General features: G+C 35.1%; 2 protein-coding genes across 14 annotated transcripts in view; one reads left to right on the top strand and one right to left on the bottom strand.

Annotated features, from left to right (window-relative positions):
* Positions 1-10,592, bottom strand: part of CFAP91 (cilia and flagella associated protein 91) — a 79,397-nt gene extending 68,805 nt beyond the window's left edge. For all 13 annotated transcript variants that reach the window (XR_009153986.1, XR_009153985.1, XR_009153987.1 and 10 more), the window contains exons 1-8: positions 9,554-10,592; positions 8,121-8,197; positions 6,653-6,810; positions 6,184-6,267; positions 5,243-5,299; positions 4,588-4,769; positions 2,110-2,287; positions 733-890 (exon numbers count right to left, since the gene is read on the bottom strand). Coding sequence is in view for 8 of the 13 variants with exons in the window: in XM_058174218.1 (XP_058030201.1) it covers positions 733-890; positions 2,110-2,287; positions 4,588-4,769; positions 5,243-5,299; positions 6,184-6,267; positions 6,653-6,810; positions 8,121-8,197; positions 9,554-9,650 (991 nt within the window). In the remaining 5 variants the exon portion in view is untranslated. The remainder of the gene's footprint in view (positions 1-732; positions 891-2,109; positions 2,288-4,587; positions 4,770-5,242; positions 5,300-6,183; positions 6,268-6,652; positions 6,811-8,120; positions 8,198-9,553) is intronic.
* A 143-nt stretch (positions 10,593-10,735) lies between these two features.
* Positions 10,736-24,729, top strand: LOC131193725 (cytochrome c oxidase copper chaperone). Its single transcript, XM_058174235.1, has 3 exons — positions 10,736-10,896; positions 22,476-22,593; positions 24,462-24,729. Exons 1-2 carry the CDS (start codon positions 10,772-10,774, stop codon positions 22,558-22,560), a joined length of 210 nt encoding a protein of 69 aa, XP_058030218.1. The 5' UTR covers positions 10,736-10,771; the 3' UTR covers positions 22,561-22,593; positions 24,462-24,729.
* The last annotated feature ends 118 nt before the right edge of the window (positions 24,730-24,847 follow it).

The raw sequence follows: 24,847 nt of genomic DNA, 5'->3' as shown, positions 1-24,847 counted from the left end.
AAATCATGCTGGCCAAGTGGATAGCTCTAACCAATTATTGTCCTTTCAGACCTTTAGGTATTAATATAAACTATGCCAGACATTTATATTGGAAATTATTACACTAATTTAATGCTGGGAATAAGTTGGCAGAAGATGAAGCTGGCTTTGAAGATAAGCATTTTATCATGTACCTAGTATTAAACCATTTAGTTGAAGAATAGTCTTAGAAACAAAAAATGACTCTACATATAGCATTTGTAGACATCAAGATTCTTTGACTTTCTGCCAATGAAAAATTACTTTGACATCCAGTCATATTTCTATAGATTCAAAATTACGATCAGAAATTAGGGATTATTTTGTGGATAATAATCAAGAATTATTTTATGGATATTGGACGCTTGACAGACAGAAATTAAAGAATTCAGTTAATTGCCATAGATTGTGTTCAACAATCTATATTGTGATTAGTCTTAGATCCTTTTGTAGAAGCAATCTCATTTTGTTTTGGAAGATTCATTGGTTTTTTAGGTGCTCAGGCTGTTTTCAATTACATAATAATAGTATGACAATTAACAAAAGGAAAAGGGAATATGCTTGCAAATAGGGTTGTTACTACCAGAGATGAACGGCATGCCCTTTCTCAAGATGTGGTTTATTCTCTCTTTCTCTTTCTCAACAAGCCTTCTATTGCTAGGAATTTCAGGTCTCTTGAGAATATACTTACTATCTAATGATTTTGCTCCATACCTTTTATGTGTTCATGTTGAATCTTTTTCACTTTCTTTTCTTTTTCTTGCATAAGTTTAAACCAGTGTGCATCTAAGCAACTGACATTTAATTCATTGTGCTTCTCTTCTCGTTTCATAAGCAAGGCCTTTAGAAGGTTTAGTCTCACTTCTTGCAGTCTTCAAAAGAGCAAATGTATGTCCATTTATTATAAAAAAGTAGATTCTCAAAAGAACTTTATATTAAATTCTACTAAAGTTGGAAATAGTGTATAAGAAATTAATAATAACATAATTTAGATGCCTACAACAAATGGCTAGAGTACTGTGTAGCACCAATCATGCATTGCCAAAAATGTTTACTGAGACTGCAGAACCCAAAGGCAGATCCCTTAATGTCTGACAGGATAATGCACCATTAGTAGACTGCAAATAGCTTAACATGAATCTCTCTTATGCTAAGTGTCTAATCCTATAAATTTTTATATTACGACACAGCATACATTCTCAACAGTGAATATTGTACATAAAAAGAGGACTTTCCATAATCATTATTGGTTTTGATTTTGATTGACTCATATTAACTAACAAATTCATTTTCAGGTTTACAAATATAAAGTTACTATAAAACTTTACAAATACTATCAAATTTATTTCTGTTTCCAGTAACCAAGAGAAATAACCAGTGTATTAGTTAACATATGGGGCTAGAAACCAGAAAGATTATGAGTTTTAGTCCCACTTTATGTACAGAGCCAGCTGGATAACCTTGGGCCAGTCACGTGCTCTCAGCCACTAGGGAGGATGCAATGGCAAACCATTTCTGAAAAGCCCCGACTGGAAAACTGACAAAAATTTATTTGAAGACACATGCACATAGCCAACAGAAATAGTTACTTTGTGGGTTTTAGTTGCTGAAATTTATATTTAACAATGGGAGCTTAAAAAAAGCAAAGGCTTGTGTACGGCCCAAAATCCTTACAGAATGCTCGTTGTAAGTTAGCACCATATTCTACCATGAGGCCTTGGATAACATTTAAACTACATTTAAATGCATGCTGGATTTCAGAATGCAATTGTATATGGACAGCTCATAACCAGCCAAAAATTCCTGTCTTCCTTTTAAGTGTTTAACTTGAAGAATTTTAAGAAATCCAGAGGCTTACACATATTGTAAGTATTGCCACTTCAATGTTTTATTCTAATTATATATTAGTTTAGCAGAATACAGCTGGCCATCATAAATCCAAGAAACCAAATATACAACATGCTGACCATGTACGATTTGAACCGAGTGACATTTTGGGAATACCAAGAAGTATTCAGATAACACACAGTTCCGATTACCAAGTCTGCCCAAGGATGAGGGTAAGAACACAGGAATATAAAAACTACCTACTCTTCTATTTCTTCCTCCCGAAAAGCCCACTCTTTTCTCTCCATTTCCTCCATCATTCTCCTCCGTTTTGCAATGTGTGCAGCATCATTCAGTGGTGGAAGAGTGGCCTCCCAGGCTCGTTTCTCCCGGGCTCGTTCAATTACTTCCACTTCTGCCTGAGTTGCTGGAAGGCCATGACCTTGAAAGAACAGGAAATAATAGACAGAAGGCTCAAAATACAGTACTGTGAAGCATATAAGCCGAAATATTATTTTAAATTCTAGTGCAATGCAAAATTTAAAACTAAAATTACCTCTTGAAGTATTGAAAAATAAATCATTAGAAGAGGTCATTTTAAGCCATCTTATCCAATCTCTTCTTCAATGCTGGAATCTAAAGAAAAGCATCCACCCATTCCTGTCAAACCCTTCTTACTGTTACTAAGCTTTTCATAATATGAAAAATGGAATCTACCTTCTTATAATACAAAACCATTGTTTTATTCCTTACAGATTTGAAAAATGTCATATCCCTTCTCCAGTGGTTTTCTTAAAATTAAAACAAATCAACTTCCTTAGATTCACTTGGTAATTTTTATATTCTGCTGATCCCTTTTGTTAGACTTCTTTATCTAAATATATCTTAACCTGCTTCTAATGCATTTTGGGGTGTATTTGAAGAATATAACCATATCCTACACAGTCATATTTTCTCAACACTAAACCCTCCCAGCTCCTTCAATCTTCTTTCACTGAACTTAATTTTCCAGCCTTTAATTGTAATTATTGCCATTGTAATTATTGTTCTTAAGAGTGTAATGCCCAGGACTGGAAACATTAATTGGATGTTTGCTTGAAATCACATCATATAGTTGACTTAATGTTTAGCTGTAGATCAACTATAATTCTAAGAACATTTTCATATGTATCATTAGCAAGCCTCTGCATTTATTTATGCCATGTGGTAAACTTTGTCTACTTCACTAATCAAATATTTTGAATTTTGTTTTTCTTCTAACATAAAAAGTATACCATATATTTTAGTGTCTCTTGCAAATTTGGTAAGATTTTCACCATATTTCATCCAAACTGCTTTTAAAAAATGTAAGCAATTTTGTAACAGCTCTGCAATTGGCTAGACTGAGAAAAAAAAAGGAAGATTGACACTACGTTCATCAATTGGGTTCCAATAATCACAGTTGCTGCAAAGAGTTACAGCAAATCCTTTAATAGTATTTGAGATTACTTTATGATTTTGAAATGTTTTGTGATGGTACTCAATCCTTTTCAAGATCTCAATCACTATATAGAATTTTCTAGAAAAGCCAGATATCCTGGAAATTAATTATACTGAAGGCAAAAAGCTATTTTTTTCTCCATTTGACCATTCAACTCTAGATATGAATTCTACAGACTGCAGAACGGGAATTACATCATTGTCTCACTTTGCTCTATGCTGAATTTTTAAAGAGTTGTGTACAAAAATTATATTGTTCACAGTAATGTTTTAGTAATATAATTAAGTGAAATAACATCCTAATTTCTTTGTTCTATCCTTATCTTCTTTTGGGAGCTTGCTCTCTCTTATGCGATTTAGGTTATGAAATCCCTTTATTTTATAATTAATGTGAAATTTACAACCAGGATAGCCAAAATCTACAACAATCTTCTATTATTAGAGATGAATCAGATGTAGATGTTACTGAAGTTTAATTTTCTTCTATTTCCTGTTTGTAAATTAGAACACGGCAAAACATTACATTATTCTCACTTTGGATAGTAAGATGGCCAATATATAAATGTGGGGAAACCAGATAGTTTCTTTCCTTCGGATGACAAGATGTATGCACTGATGAAGATACTTAACTGTAAAACAGAGTTTTATATATCAGGCAATAGTATGAACAATTTTGGTAGCTAAAAATAAATCTTGTGTGTGTACATGTACACAAAGATGAATAAAAACCGACAGGTCATGTGAGCATAGGTTTATGAAACTCCACAACAGATCAGCTAGACAAACATTTGGGAACTATGCTTTGCTTCTCTCTTAGCCAACTGTCTATTCCATTTCGACAGATGGATCAGCAGCAGAAACTACTTTTATTTGTGCTCCAGTGGCCAAGTTCTAGAAAAGACAGCTAAGACTCTCATAATACATTCTGCAGAAATGGAGTAGGATGTCACCATTCTTAAAATCTCTATCTGTTTCCATCACATTTCTGTAACTTTACTACTCAGCTATTAAATGGTCAATGAAAGGAGAATGATTGGCAGGATGGAAGACAGGCAAATAGGGATAGAGCACCTAACATAAATTAAGTCAATGAACTTTGTAAGCACCTTGGCTATTGGAATTGCTAGAAGGCTTAAGTGCCCTCAATAGATAGCTGAGGTTGTTTCTTCTTTGAAAGCCAAAGGTATGAAAGGTCACATCATGGGAGCTTAACTATATTACAGAAAAACATTGTACCCTGTGTTCATCAGGTCTTAAACTCACCCCAAGTCAGTGTGGCGAGAGTTAACAATTCAGGTATTGAACCTGAAGGAACTATGTATTCAGGGCTATAGGGGTCTGTCTGAGCTTCACCATCCCGATAATCTGTTTGTGTTTCCACGGTTCGTGAAATGAGATAGGCTGGTTTGTCTTTGGATTTTGCTGGATGAGTCTGTAGCTCTGGCCTAAAATGCAAGGAACCAAGCAACATCTTTCAAAAGTTCCTACATGATTAAAATAAGATTTTAGTTATGTCACATTATGCTTTTATTATTGTTATTCCACAATGTTACTAAGGAGTTCAAAAATATTACATTCCGTTGTTCCTAAACCTTCTTAATCTTGTTCTTTCCTTTTATAAATTACTTTCCTCGTTATTTTGCTGCCCCTGGATTCTGTTATTAATCTAATACACCGCTCACACACTTGGTTCATTTTCCCAATCTTCCATCTAAGACTTAAAAGACATGTGTAGTTCATATCAGTATCCCAGGGATTGGGAGGAATCTGTGTGTGCCTCCCTATGCTTAACAATATTTTGTCTTAGATTGTTTTCATGCTTTTTAATTTAATTATTAGAAAAACTAATCTCTTGAGATATGAAAAAAACCTTATTTCAGTGATTAAACATTAGAGCTAATACTGGTTTATTACTTACTTTGACATTGCATAAACAACATTCAATGGAATTGGCTTATCAAATGGAATGAAAGGTCTAAAAATAAAAAACAAAATTAAGAATAAATCAATGAAACAAAAAAGATATATGTTCAGTTATAACTCACCAGCAACTATATATTACTTAACTGACTACTTTTCAATAACTAACTGATTTTAACCTGTTTATGGATATTTTAATTATTTTATATATACGAAAACTGCTGAGAGTTGCTTGGTTGTGGTTGGATAAAAGTTTGCTTAAAAAATAAATACATATATAATAACTTGTCTCCTCAGCTATTACAAATATATATTTTTTTCATTCTCAAATTTCATTTCAAACATATGTTACTAAATATGTGTGTGTATGTCAAAATTCTGCAAAATTTCTGACTTATTCTTGACAAGTTTCAGAGAGTAAAATATTTTCAACAGTTGAAAATCTATTAATTGAAATGATAAAAACAATTAGTATTGTTCCTTACAACACAGATGGACCCCTTGTAACCTATACAGATTTACCTTTAATCAAGACGCCCCTGAAGCTATAAGTACTTGGGTGGGGAGGGTAATTGAAATTAGGAACGAATCTTCATTTCTAAATGAAGGGCCGTGGTGGCTCAGGCTGTAAGATAGCCTGTTATTAAAACACAGCTGCTTGCAATTACTGCAGGCTCGAGTCCCACCAGGCCCAAGGTTGACTCAGCCTTCCATCCTTTATAAGGTAGGTAAAATGAGGACCCAGATTGTTGGGGGGGCAATAAGCTGACTTTGTAAATATACAAATAGAATGAGACTATTGCCTTACACACTGTAAGCCACCCTGAGTCTTCGGAGAAGGGCGGGATATAAATGTAAATTTTAAAAAAAAATTTTGGGAAATGTTTTGGCAATAGCTATTAATTTGGTCACTGAGATTTAATTTGGTATGCTCCCCACCGTTCAAAATATTTCCAGCGATTCTTTCCACTAACTTCAGGATCTTCATATTCAATTCTAGGCACCTGAAGTGAAGGTGGGGCTCTATAAAGAAAAATAATACATACAAATTATTAGTGAATCTGATATTTCAGAGAAATGTAACATTCTAATTTCTTATGAATCTTGTTTTTTAAAAATTAGTGGGGCTTCAATAAGTAACTACCAACAACACCTTGAAGTGACAAGAGTGAAGCTTTTTCAAACTATATGCTAGGCTGGGCCACATTTACATAGCTTTCCTCAACGGATCTGTTTTCATGCTTTAACAGTTGTTCATTCCAGAGATAGCATTTCTCAAAACAAAACTGAACAGCAGACTTCATGGGTGTAACATCCGCTAACAGTATCCTGAGTCACTGTACAGTGCAACTTGCAACAACTGCAAATGAATCACAATTTAACTAATATAAAACATAAGGACACTTACACCACAAGCTGCTGAAAAGTCTCAAAGCGTTGCTGTGCCCTTCCTCTCCATCTTCGATCAATGAATGGAGGAACAGGATTTTTTTCTTCTAATTGCACAAAGTACGATGGATAGTGAACCAAATTACTAAACATGGCTTTAAATTCTGGTACTTTCCTCTTTTTATATGAAAAAGACAGAAATGTAACATTATATATTATGTTATATCTAAGGCTTAAATACAAATATAATTCATCATCATCATCGGTTCCTTTTGCATGAAGCACATAGGGCAGCAAGTTTCTTCCAATGAATCCTATCCATGGTGATGTTTTTGGCATCTTCAAAAATGAGAGCCTAAGTCTTAATATTTTCTTCATATAAATGACTTAAAACAAGTAGAGTCTTAAAATGTTTGACAATTATCATAAGTAGAATTATATTTGTATTTATATATAATTATTTTTTCACACAAATATAATTAGGATATACACATACAAATATAATTCTACGTATGATAATTGTCAAACTTTTTAACAATCTACTTGTTTTAAGTCATTTATATGAAGAAAATATTAAGACTGGGCACTCTTTTTTGTGAGGATTTTTTAAAAAACTTGTTTTTTCTTACACTGTTCAAATCACTAAAACACTCAACTGCCAGTACAGGATTTACTGGCAGTTTGAATAACTGCTTGTGAAAACAGAATTTTCTCTCTAATAAAACATTACAAGTAAACTGAAACTATACCAATTAGTACCTTTAAAATTGTCAAATTTAATTTTCTGCCTTAATGTATAAACATAATGTTTATAACTATAGTTAATAGTTTTATATTTAACTTAGATATACAGATATATACATACATATATTCCACTATTCAAGTACTTTGGCTTTTGATCACAACTGAGCACGAAATTTCTATTGCTTAACAGAAACTGTTAATTGTTAAGTGAATTTTGCCACATTTTATGACCTTTCATGCCACAATTGTTAAGTATTCATTGCAGTTGTTAAGTTAGTAATATGGTTATTGAGTGAATCTGGCTTTCCCATTGACTTTGCTTGTTAGAATTTTGCAGAAGATGATCACATGACCCCAGGGCACATATGACTCAGTTGCCAAGTGCCTAAATTTTGATCACATGACCATAGGGATGCTGCAATGGTTGTAAGTGTGAAAAATGGTCATAAGTCACTTCTTTCAGTGCCATTTGAATGGTCACTAAATGAACTGTTGCAAATTGAGGATTACCTACATTTCTCTGTACTAAAAAGGTTGAAAATTTCTGTTTACATAAGCATCTCAAACTATTATTCAAAGAAATCATGCAACAATCTAATACCATGTAGATTTAGGTAGAAACTATGCTTTCTTTTAAAGTTATATTTCCTATGAAATAAATTTCAAAATACCTAGCAACAGCAAGTTATTTTTCACAGAAAGACAAGTACTGTGAGAAATAGTTTTAGACTATAATTACCTACCATTTCATCATGAATAAGATGAGCTTGGACATTTGCCTGTGCATGATCTTTTGCACTTGATAGCTCATACAATGGATCTAAAATACATATACAGAAATGGAAATACTTTAATAAATTTAACAAAATATATTATATTAGACAATCCTGTTAAGCCTTTATTAATAACTTATATCCTTTCTAATATGGCTTCGAGTTTAATTTCAAGATGAAACTACCTTGCATACTCTGGTATAAATTCTGATGTAAGAAGTAGGTACAGAAAGTTAATTGTGATGATACTTTGGGAATTCTCAGTAGCTTTTATTTATATTTATTTGCCTTTTTATAAATGAGGTGGAGTAGATAAATGCAAAAGCAATCAAGTCACTCAATGAAACCGTAAACAATGCATACAAAATGCAAGTTAAAATTATTCTATAGGTAAGTATTTGCAAATGAACTCGAACTTTAACAAACAGAACATTATTATAAAGCCAAAAGCAGAAAAATCAGAATGTTAGCATGAAAAATTTGTGATTAAGTTTGTCATGGAAACATGTTTTAAGATGTACAACTCACAATCAAGTCAATTATAATTATGATATCCATAACAATCATATAAAGTGCAAATTAATGATCATTGCCTATCACATAGATTAATTTTGAGTGTGGTTTATAATAATTACAGTAAACGTAGTCCTCAACTTATGACCACAATTGAGCCGCAAATTTTCATTGTTAAGCAAGACAGTTAAGTGAGTTTTGCCCCATTTTATGACTTTTTGTGCCACAGTTAAGTGAATCATGCAATCACTAATTGAATCTAGCTCCCCACACTGACCTTGCTTGTTGGAAGCCACCTGGGAAATTACAAATAATGGTAACATGACAGTCCAACTGTCATAAATACATGCCACTTGCCAAGTACCCAAATTTTGATCACATGACCATGAGGACATGGCAGCAGTCAAAAGTGTGTAAACTGGTCATAAGACACTTTTTCCCCGTGCTATTGTAACTGTGAATTTGTCACTAAGCAAATGGTTGCAAGTCGAGGATTATCTGTAATAGAAAAATTTAGGCTATAATATACCTATGATGGGCTGAAAGTCCATATTATGGTAATTCTGGTCCTGTTTCCATACAAAAGCACAACTGTCCTTTCTTCTCTACTGTACAGATTCCCATTGGGACTATATGCTCTTGAACTGGAGTTTATAACTGCCAATTATCAGTCACTCTGATTTCAAGACATTTTTACCTATACTTAGTTTAATTAGGATGACCAATCCAATTTTCTTAGTCCAGAATACACCGAACCACAGAATTACTTCACAAACTGGAGTAAAATCGGCTGGCTGATTTGAGGCTCAGCGGGCCCTTGCAAATCCCGAGAAGTTGACTTCCCCCGGCCGCTATAGAAAAGCAAGCCCCATCAGCATCCCCTTGGTTACCATAAATGAAATCAAAAGCCCGGTTGGGAGCCATCTTCCTGCGATACCGGATCCCAGTCTGGTCCAGCGGCGGAACAACGGTCACCGATTGATTCATCTTGCGGCCACCTTGGTCTCTGCCGCCGCTTCGGAAGGTTGTCGGCGCCGCTCACATAGCAACCGTTTCCACAGCAACAGAGCCGAACTAAAAGGGCTCATGTCACTTCCTGGAGCGATATTATAGAGTTGGGGTTGGAGTGCAAATCGCTCCGCCGCTAAGTAACTTGGATTCTTTTCTTGACGCTTTGCCCAGAAAAAAGGAGCAACGCGTCGGTATCAACAAGGCTCCTCTTTCACATTCGGGCGAGTTAAGAAAGGAGCATTTCCATTAAGAATATATTTCTGGGAGAATTTCTCTCGAAAACTCAACCCGGAAAACTGAAGAGAAGCCCCCTGGTACTATAAATTCCAGTCTAATGAGCCATTTGTATAAAACATCTATGCGCATAGAAGACAAACGAATTTGCTTTTAGTCCACTTTTGTGACTTTACAGACGTGCCCACTTAAATCGTCTTCCGCGTTTTGTTTTTTGTTTACGCCCTATGTCCTGGGATTGTCTTCTCTGTTCTGTTCAGATTCGACGTTGCTTATAACATTCTGCTGCCACCTAGCAGAGCTTGACGGGCATTACCTCAACAAAAGCATATATTTCAAGAATGCAAAACAACGAAACTAGTATTTGAAACTATACACTAGTTCGAAAGTCCACCCAACCTAGTTGACAGAGAATGAAAGAAAAAAGTATAGAAAAACAGGAAAAAATCATAGCTCAAAAGAAATAACAATCTTAAAACTAAAAAACTAAAAGAATTTATAAATTTATTTGGATTTTATAAATCCAAGTAAATAAATAAATTGATTGATTGATTGATTGATTCGCGGCTCGGCTACTTTGGGGATCATTAGACACAGTCTGCCGTAAAAAGGTTGATCAGTAGTTTTCAATGCCTCGTTGTCCTCCATCAAAAGACGCATCGCCGCATTAAGAAACTTCCTCATCCTCTGCTCGGTCTCGGATTATTCTACAGTTCACGGTTTCCGTATATAGAACATAGGAGATATTACGTCACAAACGACGGCTGGAGTATCGTAACCTAGTGGCGACGGCGGAAATCCGAGCCTGCCCTTCTCCGTAAGTCTGAGTCCTGGCGGCTTGTGCGCCTGCGCAAGTAGAAGGGATGTCGAACCTGGCCTCCTGCGATCCGGCGGGTCTCCAAGCCCCAGCTCAGGCGGAGCAAAAGCCGCCGCCTTCGCTGAAGCCGTGTTGTGCTTGTCCCGAGACAAAGCAGGCGCGCGACGCTTGGTGGGTAACGGGGGGTTACGGGAGAATGGGCACGTGGGTAAACTTGGTAGCTCCTCGTGACATGCGGAAGCGTGGGGAGCGATGGACAGTTTTGCGGTTCGGCAAACGGTATAGAACTAGCGCTAGCCAAACCGCCGAAGCAAATTCCCCCCGGGTGTTTTTAAGCGCTTCTTCCGGACTGGACCAACGTCGGGAAATGGCTAGTAGAAAGTTTGTCCCAGTTGTTCCTTGATAGGAGAAAGCGCCTCCTCATTGCTGGAGTAACAAGAGGTGTGCTGTTTCTCGATTAAGTCGTCAAATAGTCCCGCGTCTTGTTCTAAAATGAACGCGTTATTTCTTCCTGGGTAGAAGTGATAATCAGAAAATAGAAGAGCTCATTTGTAAACTAAGCATGAAATGATTAAATATTTTAAACTCGGTTTTCAAAAATTTAAAAATGAGGCCCTGCCAGCGCTAGTACAAACGATTTATTGGAAGAGACTGCCCGGGAAAGAATAAAATCACATTAGGGCACTTTATATTTAGTTATGTACAAAATATGTTGTGGCTTCAGTCATGGACTGTGAAGTGGCTAATTATTGAACTGCCAAATTAGTTTTAATATGGAGCAATTTACCACCTGATTACTATTAAAAACTTGCTGAATAATGTGCTTTAACTCGAATATAACAACCTCATTTCTCGAAAACTGCACAAGCAGAGAGTAGGTTAGTCATATTCAAATATACTGAAGTTATTCTTTAATCCTAAATTTACAAGTCTCAGGGGAACTTGATTACAGTTTTGAAACTATCTAACCTAACATTGTTTCAATTCATTTTACCATATATTTAAAATATATGTGGGCAGATTCTCACAATTTCTAATACCTAGTTAAAAACAAGATTTACTAAAACAACTGTTTTTTAGAAATAAAAAACAACAACAGCAGTTTAAAAGCAAAGCATACTATAGCTTAATTTGCCTCAAATTTAAACTTAAACAAACCTAGCCCTGGGTAGATGAGGGTGTCCCTGCACTTGGTAATATGTCTTGAACTCCCTCAAGTTTTTGATAGCAGCAGTTGAAGGCTAAGTTTCTCCTTTGCAAATGTTTTGTAAGTATCTTGCAAATACCACAGTCTCCAGCATGAAGAGCAGAACGACAGCAAGGGGATACTCTGCTTCTGGAAGTTTGATGAATCTATGTGTCTATGCCATGTTTTGCTCCCAACCAAACCAGAGGACTAATCAAGGGGAGAAGCTGAGGCAGAAGGCTGGCTGTTCACTCTTTCTTTTCTATATGAACCCAGATTTTAACCTCTTCCTGCAAAACTGCGGAAGTCTCCAATCTTTCTTGAAGCAGTTGTACTAGTGGTTTTATTTCCCTTTAGCCGGACAGAAACTGCTTAATTCCAACAATTACCAGCTTAAAAATTAATGGAATTAAATCATCTGTCTTCTCACTGTCCAACACCTCTCACTCTGGAGAAAGAAGTTTGGGAGATGCAGAATTATTTCATTTTAATCTCCTAGAAAAAGGAAGGCAGCTACCACCCATTATTTTCAAAGATGGTTCAGAAACGTATCTGTAGCTGTATATCTACATCTGCATCTACATCTCTATCTCTGTCGATCCATCCATCCTTTAATTTTTTTCCAGTTTTAGTGATATTCTAGGACAGTTCCTAACCTCTGGTCTCTTCTGCTGTTTAATACAACTTGCTTTGTATTAGAAATAGAAGTGTTCTATTTAAAATGAGGCCTTTGTGAGCAGTCATGCCTAAATGTCAGCAATTCTCTAAATCAATATAGCTCTGTGGCAGCTATTTTGAGGTGGTGATTGGTACCTCCCAAGAAAATATTCCAAACCTCAAACAGATTTGAGTTTTTCAAGTTTGTTTGTTTCTTTATTCAATTTATAAAGCCATTTATCTTACATATGTGACTAGACATCTCACAATAAGATAAAATACACAGTATAAAAAATAAAACAGAGCAGCTGAGCATCATAAAACAATATCAAGATATCTAGGAAATGGACTCTATCACATGCCCAGGGCCCCATGCTTAGGCATCCAGTTTTCAGGGCCTTACAGAAGGTCAGTAGAGATAGGGCTAATTAAGGGGATATTGTTACAAAAGGGCAGGTCTCGTGGCAGAAAAGGCTCTGTTCCTGGGCTCTGTCAGCCAATCCTCCATGAGTGGTGGTCTCCAGAGCATGCCCTTTCTGCTGTCCTTATAAGTCCTATAAAAATAAACATTCTAATTCATACTAACACCTGTGTTGGTGAGTTCTTCAACTCATAGTAATTTAATTTCACTAGGGTTGAATTGTGTTTTATTCAATGTCACATATAATGGGTGAAAAATTTAAATACTCTTTCACAGAGTGAAGTTAAAAGCAGCTGAAAGGCACTTTTTCAGGTGGAAAAAGAGTCAAAAAGAAAAGGAACAAGACGTCCCTCTTCTCCTGTACCAGTCTTTCTCTTCAACTTAACATGGTTCTGCTTTTTTTTTTTTACTTGAAAAAGTTTTAAAAAACAAAAACATTTTCCCCCTTTCCCCCCTCCCCCCCTCACAACCCCCTTCCCCCCTCCCTTCACACACACACACACACACACACACACACACCCCGCTTCCTGGGTCAATCACAAGGTATTGTTATACATAGACCAAATACAGAGTAAGATTTTCCCTTCTAATCCAATTAGCCTCATCCGAGTCTTTTTATTTCCTAACCTCCCCCATTACATTCTAAAATAATACATCCTAATTATTCAAAGGCAATCTGATATCTCTTAATCTGATATCTGTTTTGTAAATAATCAATCCATTTTTTCCATTCAATTAAATATCTTTCCTGCGTATTGTCTTTCAAAAAGGCTGAGATTTTGGCCATCTCAGCCAAGTTAGTAACTTTCAATATCCATTCTTCTATTGTAGGTAATTCTTTTTTCTTCCAATATTGTCCAATCAGCAGCCTTGCTGCTGTTATTAAGTTCAAGATCAATTTAGTCTTAGTCACTGTACAATCCATTATAATTCCCAAAAGGAAAAATTGCGGGAGGAACTTTATCTTCTTCTTCAAGACATTTTGAATAATCCACCAAATTCTTATCCAAAAGGCCTTAATTTTCTTGCAAGTCCACCAAATATGAAAATATGTAGCATCATCACAGTCACATCTCCAACATTTCGCTTGGATATCAGGATACATATATGATATTTTTGGGATCTAAATGCCATCTATAAAACATCTTGTAAAAATTTTCCCTTAGATTCTGTGCTTGTGTAAACTTAACATTTCTAACCTAGATTTTCTCCCATGTTACCAACATTGGTTCCTGAATATTCTGTGCCCATTTTATCATACAGTCCTTTACCAAATCCTTTTCCGATGTGTTGCTTGAAATCCTATTTCAAGCAACACATTGTACAATCTCTTTATATGCTCCTGGGTTTGATTTCTAATTTGCTTTATTAAATTTTCCTCCCTTTGCATTATACCAATTTTTTGATCTTCTTTCCATCTCTTAGTTGCCCATATTGAAACCAAGTATATTTCCTCCCCTCTTCATTTAATACCTGTAAAGATTTTAATTGCAAGCTACCTCTTTCAGCATGCAAAAGTTCTTTATAAGTAATCATTTCCTGTTTCTGTTCTATATTTATATTCTCTATTGCATGTCTGGGGCTTGCCCATATAGGAATCTTATAGTCTAGTTTGTAGGAATATTTTTTCCAGACACGCAAAAGAGCACTTCTCAACACATGATTCTTAAAAGCCCTATCCACTTTTTTTTCATAAAATAAATACGCATGCCATCCATATAATAAGTCATAACCTTCTATATTCAAAATTCTTTCCTCCGTTAAATTAAACCAGTCACTTATTACTAAAAGGGCTACTGCTTCATAATTTAGTTTAAAATTAGGCATTTTTAGGCCTCCTCTTTCCCGTGAGTCCTGAATTATTTTCATTTTAACCCTCGCCTTTTTACCTTGCCATATAAATTTATTAATCCCCATCTGCCATTGCTCCAAATTTTTATCTTTCTTGATTATTGGTATCATCTGGAACAGAAAGAAAAATCTAGGTAACACATTCATTTTAATAGTCACTATCCACCCCAATAACGATAGCTGCAGTTTTTTCCAAGCATTCATGTCTTTTTGAACTTTTTGCCATAGCAATTCATAATTATTCTTATACAGTTTCCTGTTTGATGAGCTAATATAAACCCCTAAGTATTTAACCTTTTTTACCACCTCAAATCTTGTGGTTCTGCTTTTTTTTGTTTGCTAGTGATGATGGTGTTATCCATTCGGTCATGTCCTGCTCTTGGCAATTCTATGGGCCAGGTCTCTCCACATCTTCCAATCTTGCACCATTTTTTGAGTTCTGTTCTCTGGTTAGTGTCAGCTTTGATGATGCCCAGCAACCTTGTTCTTTGGCCTGGTTTCCTTTTGCTGCTAACTTTTTCAAACATAATCACATTCTCTAATGAATTTCCCTGCAGGACCTGGCCAAAATAAGTGAGACAGTTTTCTGATTTTGCCTTCCAGTGGTATGTCTGGTGTTATATGTTTCATTACTTTTTTTGCTGTCCAAGGAATATGCAGGAGCTTTTTCCAGCACCATAGCTCAAACAAGTTGATTTTCTACCTGTCTTGCTTTTTTAAGGTCCAAGCATAGGTAGCTACAGGGAACACAATAGAGCGGACTACACTTGATTGCCAGGCTGATGTCCTTGCTTTTTCATATTTGGCTCATGTTTATCGTTGTGCGATCCATTGCAATCAGATGTTTTGTTTCCAGGCTGCATTCACAGCTTTGAGTGTTCTGCGATCCTAAGAGAGTGAATTTTTTCACGCAGTCTATTTCTTCATCATCAATTTCTATTTTGAGGTTTCCATTCCTTGCCGTGGTCATGAGCTTGGTCTTTTTGATGTTAAGAAAGAGACCAAATTTCTCGCTTCTTTGATTTTCTTGATCAGACGTTTCAAACCTTCTTTGCTTTCTGACAGGAGAGTTATATCATCAGCACATTGAAGATCGTTGATATTTCTTCCTCCAATTTTTTTTTTTTAATTGAAAGAGTTTTAAAAAACAAAAACATTTTCCCCCCTTTTTCCCCCCGTCCCTCCCAAAAAAACCCCTTCCCCCCTCCCTCCCCCCCCCCGGCTTCCCGGGTCAATCACAAGGTATTTTTATACATAAACCAAACATAGAATAAAATTTTCCCTTCCAATCCAAATAATCACATCCAAAGCTTTTCATCTCCCAACCCCCTCCCCATTACATAAAATAACTTTCTAATTATTCAAAGGCAATCTGATATTTCTTAATCTGATATCTATTTTGTAGATAATCAATCCATTTTTTCCATTCAATTAAATATCTTTCCTGCGTATTGTCTTTTAAAAAAGCTGAGATTTTAGCCATCTCAGCCAAATTAATAACTTTCAGTATCCATTCTTCTATTGTAGGTATCTCTTCTTTCTTCCAGTATTGTCCAATCAACAGTCTTGCTGCTGTTATTAAATTCAGAATCAATTTAGTCTCAATCCCTGTACAATCCGTTATAATTCCCAAAAGGAAAAATTGTGGCAGGAACTTTATCTTCTTCAGTACATTTTGAATAATCCACCAAATTCTTATCCAAAAGACCTTAATTTTCTTGCAAGTCCACCAAATATGAAAATATGTAGCGTCATCACAATCACACCTCCAACATTTCGCTTGGATATTAGGATACATACATGATAATTTTTTGGGATCTAAGTGCCATCTATAAAACATCTTATAAAAATTTTCCCTTAAATTCTGTGCTTGTGTAAACTTAACATTTCTAACCCAAATTTTCTCCCATGTTTCCAACATTATTGGTTCCTGAATATTCTGTGCCCATTTTATCATACAATCCTTTACCAAATCCTTTTCCGAATCTATTTCAAGCAACACATTATACAATCTCTTTATATGCTCCTGGGTCTGATTTCTAATTTGCTTTATTAAATTTTCCTCCCTTTGCATTATACCAATTTTTTGATCTTCTTTCCATCTAGCACTTATTTGCCCATATTGAAACCAAGTATAATTCCTCCCTTCTTCATTTAATACCTGTAATGATTTTAATTGCAATCTACCTCCTTCAGCATACAAAAGTTCTTTATAAGTAATCATTTCCTGTTTCTGTTCTATATTTATATTCTCTATTGCATGTCTAGGGCTCGCCCATATAGGAATCTTGTAATCTAATTTATAGGAATATTTTTCCAGACCATAAAGAGCACTTCTCAACACATGATTCTTAAAAGCCCTATCCACTTTTTTCATAAAATAAATCGCATGCCATCCATATAACAAGTCATAACCTTCTATATTCAAAATTCTTTCCTCTGTTAAGTTAAACCAGTCACTTATTACTGAAAGGGCTACTGCTTCATAATATAGTTTAAAGTTAGGCATTCTTAAACCACCTCTTCCCGTGAGTCCTGTATTATTTTCATTTTAACCCTCGCCTTTTTACCCTGCCATATAAATTTGTTAATCCCAATCTGCCAATCTTCCAAATTTTTAATTATTGGTATCATCTGGAACAGAAACAAAAATCTAGGTAACACATTCATTTTAATAGCCGCAATCCTTCCCAATAGCGATAACTGCAATTTTTTCCAGACACTCATATCATTCTGAACTTTTTGCCATAGCAAGTCATAATTATTCTTATAAAGTTTCTTGTTCGATGAGCTAATATAAACCCCTAAGTATTTAACCTTTTTTACTACCTCAAATCCTGTCATTTCCTCTAGTTTTTGTTTCTGTTGTATAGACATATTTTTAATTATCACTTTTGTTTTATTCTGATTTATTTTAAATCCTGATACCTTTCCATATTTATCAATTACTTCCAGCAAAAATCTACTTGAATTTATAGGATTTGTTAAAGTAACCACTACATCATCTGCAAAAGCTCTAACTTTATACTCATATTGTCTAATCTTAATTCCCTCTATTTTCGTTAATTCTCGTATTTTATCTAATAATGGTTCCAGAGTCAAAACAAACAATAATGGTGATAAGGGACATCCCTGTCTCGTTCCTTTCACAATCTTAATAACTTCTGTCAAGCTACCATTTATTATAATCTGTGCTGTTTGCTCTCCATAAATCACTTTGATTATTCTAACAAAACAATCTCCAAATTGCATTTTCTCTATTAATTTAAATAAAAAATCCCAATGCAATCGATCAAAGGCTTTCTCTGCATCCAAAAAAATAAGTGCTGCTGAAGTATTCTTCTTTTCCAAATATTCCAATATATTAATAATCTGTCTAACATTATTCCTCATCTGCCTCCCTTTTATAAAACCAGATTGATCAGTATGAATTCTTTGTTGTAAAACTAACATTAATCTATTTGCTATTATTTTTACAAAAATCTTATAATCATTATTTAAAAGTGAAATCGGCCTGTAGTTACCGGGTTTAGAAAAATCTTGTTCCTCTTTTGGTATCAGTGAAATAAAAGATGTTTTCCATGACGGGGGTATTCCCACTTCTAATTGTATCTGATTAAATAATTCTTTAAGTGGGCCTAATATTTCATCCTGTGTTTTTTTATAATAAGTTGCTGTAAGACCATCTGTACCAGGGGTTTCCCCCATTTTTAGTTGTTTAATTGCCTCCACTATTTCTCCAGTAGCTATCGGCCGATTCAGCTCCTCCCTCTGTTCTAATGTTAGAATATTAACCTTATAATCTTTCAAATAATCATAAATGTCCCTATTCAATATTTTGTCTTTTGCATATAGTGCAGTGTAAAATTCTGAGAATGCCTTTTTAATTTTATCCTGTTGATATATCTCTTTACCTTTATATTCTATTTTTTGTATGACACGTGCTTTCTGTTTTTCCTTAAGTTATATGCCAACCATCTCCCAGGTTTATTTGCATTACAAAAGGTATTATGTTTAGTATATTGTATATTCGTTGCCACCTGGTCTGCCATTAACATATTAAATTGACTCTGTAATATTTTTATAGCCTCTTTAAGTTTATGATCTTGTGGGTTTTGAATTAATAACTGTTGCTTCCTTTGAATTTCTTCTTCCAAATACCTACGCTGCCTTTGTTTATTATTCCTTTGCCTATTGTCCAAGTAAATCAATATCCCTCTAATAAACGCTTTGCTCGCCTCCCACACAGTTCCTATAGGTGTCCCTTTGTACATATTAAAATCAAAAAATTCTTTCAACTGTTTCTTACAATAATTTACATTATCCTCATATCTAAACAGATTTTCATTCAACCTCCATGTTCTACCACCTTTTTTCCCTTGTAATAATTCCATCCATACTGGGCTATGGTCAGTTAAACACCTTGGAAATATCTTCATTTTCTTCACCCTAGAAAGCAAGTCATTAGAAATTAAAATAAAATCAATACGTGAGAAAGATTGGTGCCTATCGGAAAAAAATGTAAAATCTCTCTCATCTGGATTCCGTAACCTCCATATATCTCTAAACTCAAAGTCTTCCATCATTTCAAAAAAGGATTTTGGTAATTTTGCATGTATAGGTATCTTCTTGGAAGAGGTTCTCTTATCCCTTCTTGTATCAATTACTCCATTCCAGTCTCCTAATAAAATAAACGAACTATAATCCCAGAGGATCAACCTCTCGTGTAACATTTTATAAAACTTTTCTTGTTGCTGATTAGGTGCATAAATACCTATCAGCAAAGTCTTTTTTGCATCTATCACCAGTTCAATAGCAATAAATCTTCCTTGAATATCTGCCTCAATTAACTTAGCTGGTATATCCTTCCTGATATATACAACAATTCCATGCTTCTTTTCCAAAGCTGATGCAACAAAATGTTTACCTAATTTTGAGTTAATTAAGTATTTTTGGTCTGATAATTTTATATGTGTCTCTTGCAGGCAAATCACATCATTTTTAAATTGTTTCAAGTAATGATATATTTTCCTTCTTTTCTGAGCTGAATTCAAGCCATTAACATTCCATGACAAAATTCTATTTGCCATTACTGGCCTCCTGAAGCTTTGAAGCCGACAACGGAAGATCCTCCTCCGGTATCTTCCGTCTGGCTCCTCCCACAGCTTCCATACTGGGGTCCTGACTTTTACTTTGAGACTGTTGCTCTTCTTTACGCTTAAGAGCTCCTCTTGTCACCCTTTGCTCTTGTGGTTCCTCTAATACTGGCAGCAATAAAGGCTCTTGGATCACCACGCCTTCTTGAATCTCTTGAAGTTTTTCTATCACTTCTGTTTCAACTTTCAAGACTGTAGAAAGAAAATCCTTTGCCTTTAAAACAGTGTCAATTCTGTATCTCCTTCCTTGATAAAATACTGTCAGTCCAACTGGCACCTCCCATCTGAATTGAATCTGGTGTTTTTAAGTTCTTGTGTAAAAACAAATTCCTTCCTGTCTCTTAACATCTTGAAGGAATCTCTTTCAACACCTTCAGCTCCTGTTCTCCAATTTTTAAAGTTGTCTGATATGAAACTTGCAAAATCTGATTTCTCATAGTCCTTTTCACAAAATAAACCACAATGTCCCGAGGAAGCTTTCTCTGTCTTGCGATCCAGGAATTAACTCTATATATTTTATCAATTTGGTAAGCTACCTCTTGGGGTTCCACTTCAATAAATTCAGCCAATGCTTCTGATATAATTTTTCTTAAGTCTTCTCCTCGCTGTTCTTGCATACCACAATTCTAAGAGCTCCTTCCATAAGTTTATATTGTAATATCACAACCTGATCTTCATTTTGATCCACTTTTTCTGAACACCTTGCATTTTATCTTCTAAATGCTTATTTGACTGAGAGATCTGTTGCATTTCCTCTTCCAATCCTCAATTTTTTACTCAGTCCTTGAACTGCCATGAGAATATCTTCTTATTTTTGCATTAAAATTCTCCATCATCTCTTTTTGCCTATCTTCAGAAAGTTTTAATTGTTCTTTCAATATTTCCTCAAGACTTGGTTCAGATCCCCTTCTTCCAGAAGGCTTTAAAGGTTTAGCTGCCATTCTGTCTTCAAAAAGATCAGGAATTTAAACTTAACAACTTTCCTTTACTCCATTCAGTATAAGAGAACTCCGTTTGTAACAATCCACAAATAACGCTACTTTGTTGTACTAAAAAATTTTACTTTCACTTTCAGATGCCATTTTAAAAGTCAATTAATCAGAGACAAAGAAAGGTTTCAGGTTTCAAAAAGGGAGTCGGTACTTGCCGTGTTGATTCTACATCAAAAATCGAACGCTTGTGAAATTCCCGTCTGCTTAGAAAATCAATCAATTTAATAAGTCCTTTTGAGCAGAAGCGACTCTCCTACTCCTTTTTCCTGAAAAAAAAACAGGAGCGCGTTTGAAGTTGGAGGTAGTGGAGTTCTGCGGGATAATAAATCCAGGAAAATTCGCTCTTAAGAGCAAACCCCCTGTCTATATCTACCACTTTTCCACAGCTCTGCATAATCCTCTTTTGCCCAGAGGGTATGCTAAGGTCAGTGAACAGTGATTTATACTGTTTCACTGACTTTTACAATCTTCTAACGCGGAGTGCCCTGTTAGAGCACCCAGCAGGAGCAGTGACGTCACTGGAGCCCTCTTCCTCCAATTTTTACTCTGATTTTTGGTTCTACCGTACTCTACCATACTTTTCGGAGTATAAGACGCACTCCCCCCCCCAAAAGTGAATGAAAATTGTGGTGGGTCTTATACACCGAATGTTGCTGAAGCCCCGCCCACCCCCCGCACCCCACCTTTCAGCCATTTTTGGCCTCCGCAGTCATGTTTTCCGATTCCACACACCCATTTTTTGCCTCCATGCGTTGCATTTTCGGCCAGTTCCAGGCAGCAGGGTTCTGTGGCAGTGGCAGTGATCCCCGCCACCTGGAACCGGCCAAAAATGCAATACGTGGAGGCCAAAAATGGAGTGTGTGGAGGCCAAAAATGCGACATGTGGAGGCGGTGATTGGTGGTGATGTGCTGTGGCAATCCCTGCAGCCTGGAACAGGTCCAAAATGGAGCATGCGAAGGCCAAAAATGCGATATGTGGAGGCAGCGATGGGCTCTGGCGATCCCCGCAGCTTGGAACAGCTGATTGGTGATATTCTGGGAGGCTGATCCAACCACCAATCAGCTGCTTGTGCTAAATCAGGCTGCGATAACGTGCTGAAACTAACCAGGCTGTTTGCTGTTTGCTGCAAGCACACTAGCCAGATGCTGGTAGGCATCTTGTTTTCCTCCCCAAAAACTAATGTACATCTTACACTCCGGAGCATCTTATACTCTGAAAAATGTGGTAGCTTCCTCATGATTATTTAAGCATAAAGATTGAATAAGAAAGGGGAGAGAATGCAACTTTTGTCACCAGTGTTTTTTATTTGCCAGTAAAGCAATTATAAAATAAGATCTGACTATATTTAAATGACCTGGATGAGGGAAGGAGAACAACTTGGTAACATAGGAGTATTACAGCTAGTCAGGGTTGAAGTCTAGTGCTCATCAACTTAGTTGAGGCCTTGATTTGTGAAATCACTTAAAGGGGAAATGTTGTGTTGCAGCATCATCGAAAAAGGAGAAGAAAACTGTGGCCATCTTATTGAAGCTCACAAGGAGTGCATGAGAGCTTTGGGTTTTAAGATATGAACAAGATGAGTCATATATTGGAATCTTTCATAGGTAGGTGACTAAATTGTTATTTACCAAAACATGACAATAAAAAATACGGGAAAAATCCCTAGCAATTACCACTGCATTTATGAGTATAGAAACTTTTGTGGGTGTGAAACATGTATAACCTGTAATATGTGTAATATATTTTGTTCCTGTTTCCAATTTGTCATTCAAATTTGTTTTGAAAATTTTAATTTTAGTTTGAAAATCTAAAATAGCCCTGTTTTGCTGCTTCTTCTCTCAATCATATTTTCTAGCAATTTTATTTTCCTTTTTAAGCCTAAAACCCTTTAATTTCTCCAGAGATATAGATAACCTAATTAATGAATAAAATAGCTCCATTTTTATCTGCTCTATTTCTACTAATTGGAAATAGGATTTGGCACAATTAAATGGAATGAGCCAAGTATTCTTACTAAGATATGTTATTTTTGTGGGGGGAGTATAATTTTATACTTATAAATAGTTTTACACATATTCTACTTAATAACACATAAATTCAAGGTTATCATCAATGGTACATTGGTTGCATCCTCACAGATTGGGTCACTTTTAATATACATTTTAGGAATATAAATAAGGCTTAAGAATATGTCATCAATTAACTTTATCACTTTTTGTCTGCAGGAATATGTTCCAAAAATGCTGTTTTCCAAAGCCTTAAAAGCTATTTCCCAATAACAGAGTTTTCTCACTTTGATTTCTATGAACAACAAAATGAAAAGCGATTGTCCTACACATATCTAGTGACATATGATAACCCCACCATAGGATTCACATCCTGCTGCTGATTTGTGAATTTAGAAAAATCTGAAAATATATTGACCCTAAAGGAAAAAAAATAATCAATGTGTAGGATTACTATATGTGAAGCAGGTCCCCAGTATTCTGTGGTCTTCATTCTGTTTTAATTCTAATTGATATATATTTATAAATTAACTATGATTTTTGGCTTGTCAGAGGTCTGCTGCTTTCCTTTCTCCATTGAAAGAACTGCAGGACCAATCTCCTATATTATCCTAGTTGTTGCCATCTTTTTGCTAAGAAATCTGAAATACTATAGAAAATATGTTCAATTTATATATATATTTTGTCTGCTAAAAACATTTGCATGCTTCTTCTAAGATCTAAGTGTCACACAATAGGATTAATTGGAAAAATGTTCACATGCATAGTCCAATCATTATCATACTCAACCATCAACTAAAGTAACAAATTCATGATATACCACACACTGCATGGACCCTCAGTTAACATAACATACCCTACCCAAGCCCTAGAATAGGGCAGATACAAAGAGTAATATACTCTGCCAGCAAAATGGAATAAACTTTGCAAGATTTGTAAGAATGGTAATAAAACATGTTAAATATTTGGCAAAAATACTGCAAGAATTTTTATGTTCCTTTAAAATCTGGAGGTTTTTTTTGGAAAGGGAGATGTGCCATTTAACTTAACTGTTCAAATGCATCATCATTTTTTCTGTGAATAATAACTAAAGATTCATCCTGAATATGATTTGAGTTTGAATATATACAAATATACATAAGAATCAGAATTTTTGATGATTTCTTTCGGCAACTAGCAAAAAAATCTGTATAAATTTTGTATCATTTCATAAACTTTTATAATAAATTTTATAAAATATATAATACTGATTTATAAAATTTGCCAAATTTAATTCCATGGGAGTCATGGGTCCTAGATTTGGGATGCATTCTGTAAGTTAACCCATTTGATGTATCTCAAATAGTTCAGAAATTGTTGCCCTATGATGCACTATTTCCTCCAATTAAAACTTACGGGAATATGAGTTTTAGTAGTACATAGTTAGTCAAATGGTTTCTTATATTTTTTTTTCCTTTTTCCTTTAGGTGATTTACTATGGATAATTGGAAACTTTACTTCCACAACTGGTTGAATTGCTTTTTGATGGTTTTTTATGAGAAGATGGGGGGAAATATTTAAAATAAGTTTTAAAATCACAACAATATATTGCCTTAATCTATTCTTTGGATTTGGAAAATTGTGATAATAAATTATTCTTAGTATTTAAAGTTCTAATTTAAATAGAGGATTGTTTCTTTCCTGTATATAAAATACTATGAATGCAAGCAATAAAGCAATGTGGTCTGAGTACAAGTAATTTTGTTGAATTAATAAATTTGTCTGCATGGATTGAGTTTTGTTCAGTTTCCTAAAGACTGCTAAAGTGGCAGAATTACTCACATCTTAATTTAAAAGCATGAAGGGTTTGGAA

This window comes from Ahaetulla prasina, chromosome 2 (assembly GCF_028640845.1).
Source record: "Ahaetulla prasina isolate Xishuangbanna chromosome 2, ASM2864084v1, whole genome shotgun sequence".
NCBI lineage: Eukaryota > Metazoa > Chordata > Lepidosauria > Squamata > Colubridae > Ahaetulla > Ahaetulla prasina.
Note: the sequence above shows the minus strand (reverse complement) of the source record. Positions and strands in the feature narration are given on the sequence as shown.